Source organism: Tachysurus vachellii, chromosome 4 (assembly GCF_030014155.1).
Source record: "Tachysurus vachellii isolate PV-2020 chromosome 4, HZAU_Pvac_v1, whole genome shotgun sequence".
NCBI classification, from domain to species: Eukaryota; Metazoa; Chordata; class Actinopteri; order Siluriformes; family Bagridae; genus Tachysurus; species Tachysurus vachellii.
Window position 1 is genome coordinate 28,549,162 of NC_083463.1, and position 7,765 is coordinate 28,556,926.

The 7,765-nt window shown below is 35.4% G+C and overlaps 1 protein-coding gene across 1 annotated transcript; it reads right to left on the reverse strand.

The window, feature by feature from the left end:
• Positions 1-2,181: 2,181 nt before the first annotated feature.
• Positions 2,182-7,765, reverse strand: LOC132844036 (endoplasmic reticulum resident protein 27). Its single transcript, XM_060867195.1, has 7 exons — positions 7,614-7,765; positions 6,394-6,479; positions 4,902-5,039; positions 4,140-4,256; positions 3,760-3,885; positions 2,573-2,770; positions 2,182-2,268 (listed from the first exon to the last, which is right to left on the reverse strand). The coding sequence occupies exons 1-7, from the start codon at positions 7,747-7,749 to the stop codon at positions 2,224-2,226; spliced, it is 846 nt and encodes a 281-aa protein (XP_060723178.1). The 5' UTR covers positions 7,750-7,765; the 3' UTR covers positions 2,182-2,223.

The window sequence follows — 7,765 nt, forward strand, 5'->3', positions numbered from 1 at the left end:
CTTTCTCTCTCTCTCTCTCTCTCTCTCTCTCTCTCTCTCTCTCTCTCTCTGTGTTTTTTGATCTCTCTCTCTCTCTCTCTCTCTCTCTCTCTCCGCTCTCTCTCTTTCTTTCTCTCTCTTTCCCTCTCTCTCTCTCTCTCTCTCTCTCTCTCTCTCTCTCTCTCTCTCTCTCTCTCTCTCTCTCAGGGTTTGAGTAGGAGCTGCTGTTTTGGTAGCATTTTATTTGGATGTCATGGTAATATTTTGGTAACAAGCTGAACATCGTACTAAACTAATCACACAAGAAAATAGCAAATTCCTTGCTGTAATTGTAGCAGAAACAAACTCTCGGTAATTTTTTTTGTTGTTGTTGTTTTTAAATGTAGAATATTACACACAGCTGAAATAGTAGCTAGTTTGACTAAAATTACAACACATTTATTTTTGTGTACACTAATTAAAGACTTAACAGCTAAGAAACAAAATAAGTAAAGACACATCATTTTAGTAAAATAACTTCATTCATTTTAACTCAAAAGGCAAAACTCAGTATGTGTATGAAGCCATTTTGAGAGAAATATTGCTGTGAGAGCTTAAAGAAAGAAAGAAAGAAAGAAAGAAAGAAAGAAAGAAAGAAAGAAAGAAAGAAAGAAAAAGACTCAGTAATAGTATTTTCACTTATTACCAATAATTACAGACTATTTTAACAGATGATGTTAAATATATTACGGATGATTATAACTATTATTAGACTTATTTTAAGTTTTATCACTGACTTATTAACTTATTATTAAATAACATATTGATAGAATATTGCCATGTTGTTTGTGGTTAAGAATCATCAAGTGTTTACTTCAGGTGTCTGGAATGACTGGAATGGAATGACTCCTTTACTGGAACGTCTTAATCGTTAAAGAAAAAAAAATAGAAAAAGTGAAGAAATTAAGGCTTTTATACATTGATTCACTCCTTTATGATTAAATTTTAAATAAAATACAAATGAAATTAAATAAAAATAACAAATGTGTTATTGGACTTTTATTCATTGTGAAATCAAATAAAATCCACTCCTTCATATAGTCTATCCTGGGGGACACGGAGGACAAGATGGTGGACACCATGAACAGGGTGCTAAACCATAGCAGGGCACAATCTCACTCACACACTCCCATTCACACACCACGAAAAATTTTAAGATGATTAAAGCAAACCAGGAGGGGGGCACGGTGGCTTAGTGGTTAGCATTTTCACCTCACACCTCCAGGGTCGGGGTTCGATTCCTGCCTCCACCTTGTGTGTGTGGAGTTTGTATGTTCTCCCCGTGCCTCGGGGGTTTCCTCCGGGTACTCCGGTTTCCTCCCCCGGTCCAAAGACATGCATGGTAGGTTGATTGGCATCTCTGGAAAATTGTCCCTAGTGTGTGAATGAGAGTGTGTGTGTGTGCCCTGCGATGGGTTGGCACTCCGTCCAGGGTGTATCCTGCCTTGATGCCCAATGACGCCTGAGATAGGCACAGGCTCCCCGTGACCCGAGAAGTTCGGATAAGCGGTAGAAGATGAATGAATGAATGAATGAATAAAGAAAACCAGAGCAGAGACAGGTATCAAACCCTGGACCCTATAAACCCTACTAGCCACTTATCCTCTGTGGTATTGTAAACAATATAGGCACTAATTTAACCTAAGCTGCTTATATCATCTTTGTAAATGAGAAGTAAATAATAATATCTCTTGAGTAGTACATAAAAACCCACACGGTCTCTCTGGATCGTTTAGCGCTTTCCCACTAAAGTTTACTTTAATTGCGATGATTGACATTTTTGTGAGGCCTCCTACAGTTTGGACTAAATGATGTTTGAGGCAAGTGTATTTCTGTTACCTCCAAAGATTTTTAACAGCTTGCCAGCGTCTGCGGTCCGAGAGAAAGCCAGGCACCAGTGTAAATAATACAGTATAGAGAGTCGGCCTTGAAATAGAAAAATAAAACACTGCAATTTCTCTCAGACACACAATACACACATTTTATACTGTTTTTTATATCTGGCGTTCACACACACACACACACACACACACACACACACACACACACACACACACACACACACACACACTGCATTTTACTGCATGTCGTACCCTGTATGTATCAAATTTTATTTGATTTGATTTGATTTGACACACACACACCATCAAACAAACACAAGTCTTACGTGTTGTAAAAAGTTTTAATAAAGGTGTTTGGTGACATTCAGAGTTCAGACTTAAGCTCAGGTTCTCCAGTCTCCTTTTCCTTCTGAGGGGAAAAACAAATCATGGTGATTCATGTCAATTTAGGCCTTTTATAAACTACATTTATATTCTGCAATAATAAATTTATTCAGCAAGACTAGGAAATTTAAATCTTAAAAAAAAAATAATAATATAACTACAAATAAACACACTAAGAAATGTATCATCGTATACAGTAACACTGTGTGATTGTCTTTATTATTGTGTACTTGTGTAATTAATTTTGTAATATACAGTGCTAGATTTCTCCTAGTTTTGTATTTGACTGGTTACATGACACCCAATCCATATCATAACAGCCACCGTACCTGTAGCTCTCCACTGAGGAAGGAGTCACAGAAGTTCTGCACACGCTCAGCAGAGATCTCGCCTGGTCCCATGAGCCACGTTTTGTCTGATTCGGCGTCATAGAGGCCCACGCGTGGAAGGTCGCGTGATTTCAGTTTGAAGTATTCTATTGCTTGAGCGTTGGCTTCATCTTTCCCATTTATCAGCACAAACAGCATCTACAGAAATGAAAGACAGACTTGCTTATATAAAAGTAAAAAAACTGTTTAATCATCTACAGAACCAGTTTAGTTGTAAACAGAAATTTAAGGTTTAAATATAATTATCATATAAAAATTTTAATCTGTAAATGTACTGTACCGCAGTTACTTACTTTATCCTTTATCCAAACAAATACGTATTTCTATTTATAAATATACATATTTAATACGTATTGAAGTTACCTTAAAAAATTTTTTATGCATTTTAACCATAAATGAAAATAAAACTCCAGAATTTAATGTTCACGAATTAGCGCCTGCATTATTTTTCTTAATTACATTCTTTTGGATTGAATAAATTTTATTTAATTCACATAAAAATAGAAAAAGAAATGATTAAAACGCATTCCTATAAATTATGTTGATAAGTCTGATTTCTAAGTGTATATAATAGAACTTGATTCATCTTCAGATAAAAGATAAGAGCCTCAAACATGTTCATTCATAGAATTAATTTTATTCAATATTGGTTCATTTTGCACTTGGGTTTTGTTAGAGTGGTGAAAAGCACGACTCATACTATCAAGTTATTTGTATTTAGGGGTCCGAGCACCAAACTAAACTCGACACCTAATGTGATCTATCGGTGCAATATTCATAAAAGTTTCTAAAATATTATTTGAAAAATTTTAATAATTTCCACGAAATAAAAGGTTAAATGGTTCGAAACATTGGCTAGAAACATTTCAATCCTCAACTGAAATTTATAATCTTATGCATGTGTGTATGTATTACATATATGTACTTGATTTGAGGAAATGCAAAAGGATGCCATGTCCCAGTAAAAGAACAAAACTATTTATATTTCAGAGGTGTATAGAATGTTTCGAGTGCATGCTTTTGTTGGATTATAAATTGACTCAGACTGTAATGGTGCAACCATGATTTATTTAGAACCATTAAGCTGATTATATTTAATGTTCTAGTGTATAAGTGATTAGGAAGACCTTTCCGGTGTAGCGAGGAGCCAAAGAACCGACTTGCTCCTTCAGCTCACTGTAATTATCACTCCCCCTGTTGGCAAAGAGTACAAGGTGCACCTTCACTTTGGACTGAAACAGACCTACAGCAGACTGAGAGAGAGAGAGAGAGAGAGAGAGAGAGAGAGAGAGAGAGAGAGAGAGAGAGAGATCTTTTTCTTAAATTTATACAATATTTTGTCATTAATCTTATGATATATATAACAAGAAATCCTATATATAACAAGAACAATAAGGAGAATTGTGTACAAGTGGAATATGTGCAGTATACTGTGTTCCAGTCATATTTGATTGCAATATAGTGTGTTGAAGCTGTGTGTGTGTGTGTGTGTTATATGTTGCCATACCACTTGATTGTATTCTGTGATATAGCGGACGTTGTTAATGATGAAGAAACGAACAACTCCGTCCTTGTCTAGATTTTGCGCTTTTGCTGGTTCTAGGTTCTGCTGATTCAAATCTGCCTGTGGAAACACACACACACACACACACACACACACATACACTGGCTATAATTATTCCTATAATTATTCTCATGAAGTTGATAATACAATCCAAAAGCACGGCTCGAGTTAACCTGATTGCAGAAAACTCTTTAGACCAAAGATGTTCCAATGGTGGAAAACATTTACAAAGCACTGACATTGAAGACTCCGTATTCCTAAATGTTACCTAAACATCTCCTTACTGAAGTCTTCACCATATCAGCATTTATATCTTAATGTTAAATATAATATTTTTCCTGTTTATTATTAGTTATGTACAGTGTCATATTTTAAGGAACTTATTGAAGGTCTACAGTACATAGTGCTTTATAACAGCTTTATAAAGGCTAATTTAATAAATAGAAATAGAGATATTTCCTTTTCTCTTTTTTATACAAACACAAATAATAATAATTAATAATTAATAAATACATCAAAAATATTTCATCCAATTTTGCTTTATAAAATATGTCTTCATTGCTTGAAAACTCTTATTGATATGCTCTCAATTTATATCCAACAGCATCTCCCGAACAGGAGCTGATAGAGGACCAAAAAGCATCTTATAGTCCAAAAAGAATATCACAGAAGATAAACAGGAGAGTGAAAAACACACGTGTCTACCTTCCTGAAGACGGAGATGGTGTCTGATACGATGCTGTATTTAGCCCACACCTCCTTCTCACTGCACAGGGCGGCTGGAAGGGACTTCACCTCTTCAACAGCAGCCAGAAACTCATTAAATCCAAGCTGTCCATCAGTCTAATACACACATGAAAATAATAGTCACATAGTCCAGAGAATTAATTTTACAATCTCCAAACATACTGTAAGCTCCATGTTCACAGAGACGATGTGAAAGTCAAAGCGTGTATAAATGTGTCCAGACCTAACTGTAAAGATTTCAGGACTAAAATTTAAGACAAATTCTGTTTTTTTGTGGGTTATGAATTTTATGTCATTTTATTGCTTTTGTGAGCAGGTCATTATGTCAATATTAAGAAAAGCAATGTTCTTCTCTTTTTTCATATAAACATTAATATTAATATTAATATTCTGTGCATGATTTAAATATAACGAGTTTTGTTTTTTATATTTGAAATAATAATAATAATAATAATAATAATAATAATAATAATAATAATAATAATAATAATAATAATAGATTTTGCTATGGAGCAGAAGACAGAAGCTGGGTGAATAATAATGGTGTAAACCAATGGTGTAAATCATTATATTATACATTTATATTATCATGGAGAAAAGTGTTGTTAGGCACAAGACAAAGCAGAGTATTTAAAACCTTCACAGTTGTATTGCACACTGTCGAGTGTGTTAGAGCATTATGGCATTCTTGGACAGAATAATAGCTAACACTGTAGTGTAACGCTTAACTATTAAGCAGTCAATCAGATTTTAAAGCTATTTGTTTCCTAAATAAAATTGTATAAATAAAATGTTCTTGGAATTGGACTAAATCTCTTTCTCATGTTCTTTTTTTTATAAACCATGCAGTTAGTCATGATTCTAGAAATGTGTTGCTGTAAATATCTCTATCATTAATACTACATTTGATGTTCCTGCCGAGTGTTTGACCTTCACTCGTAGTTAAATACGAGCCCGGAAAAATTAGACGATGAGGTCTACATGTCTGCAAAAGAACAGGCAAACTCTCTAAAGAGTTCTACATTATGTTCCCGACTGAAATTTTACTTAAATTTGAGGTCTGTGTCCTCGGTCCCAGACAATGTTTAGGTTCATGTTAGGTTGTTGCTGTGTTTGTTTATAGAGACCAAAGGCAGCCAATCCCACAACGTCTCAGATGCACCCTTATTTCCGTCCTTATTTCCTCCTCCGCCTGGCGAGTTGGCCCAAAAAGCTCAGGCCTCTGGGATCGCTACACACAGGCATTTCCTGCGGCCACGATTTTACTCAGGAGCACACATGGAGGTTATGGCACTAAGTACAAAGGTCTCCCACAGGGAAGTTATTTTCTCTTCATCAGTGTGCATTCCAAAATGTCTTTGCTGGTCACTTTTTGTCTTCTTTACCCCCTCACGCACAATACGTAATACAAGCACTCCAGACAGACACACCCATACACACAGTCTCTGACCTCAAAGAACCCGATGATGACAACTTCAGCCGAATCGATGAAGGTTTCTGCTGCAGAGATGTCTGTCAGTCTGGGAAGGGTGATCTCTGCAGGGAGCACATGAGCTGTGTCAGGGAGAGTGCTTATTTTGTAGATTTGCTATAATTTGCTAGAAATTGACCCCAAGGGTGCTTTTTATAAAGCACGTAAAAAAGTCAAATCTTAAAATCTAAAAAATAGAAATTTTTTTGTCTGTCAGAAAAGGAAGGAAAGTAGGAACCCTGACAGAACACACTAAAGAACCAAGATCATCTGATTAAGCAGTTGGAACCAGACATGACTCCTGCTTGATTAATATGAAAACCTGCACCAACACCAGCTCTTTGTGGATAAGATTGTACACCCCTGTTCTAAACTGAATAATTCTATAATAGACCCCCCCCCCCCCCCCCCGCCCCATACCCCATTTAACAAACCTGACAGAAACTTGTTCTGAATGTTCTGTAATAATCGATTCCTTAATTCTAGAACCCATATAAACTACTGGACTTTATATAGACTGAACACTATAACAATAGATCACTGCGTTCTAAAACACTCAATAAATCACTCTATAACACACTCTATAATAATAGATTTATTCATTCTAAAACACTTGGGAAATCTTTTCATGCTGAATGCTCTAGAATAACGGTTCCTAGAATCCTTCTAGTTCCTAGAAGTACACCCTACTGTTCATCTAGACTGAACATTCTATAATTCCCACATTCTAGGATACCTGAGTAAACATGACTAAACATATATAATAACTGATTCCTCCATTCTAGATTCAATTGATTCATCGATTCAACCCAAGTAAATTCACTGAACATTCTATGATTATGGATTAGAATGGATTCATTCTAGAACCCAAATTTACATCATTCAGAACATTCTTGACGGAACATTATATAATTCTTGATTCCGCCATTCTAGGACACCTGAATAAATATGACTAAACAATTTATAATAATTGATTCAACCATTGCAGATTCATTTGATTCAGTTGATTCCATTGATTCACCCTCAAGTAAATTGACTGAACATTCCACAATAATGGATTCCCTTGTTTTAGAACCAACATGTACATCCTACTGAATATTCTAGACTGTATGTTCTAAAATGATAGATTTTCTGTTCTAGAAATTCTAAAAAGTGATTCAAACTGAACACACACACACATATATACAATGAAAGCTGACCTTTATCCTCTGCTGTGCTGCAGATGACCAGTAAAGAAACCACAAGAAGGAGTAACATTTTGGTAGAAGACCGACAGAAAAGCAAAGAAAGAATATAATAACTTTCCCAGTTGTTGGTTCCTCCACTGTGAATCATGTGACCTGGTCAAATA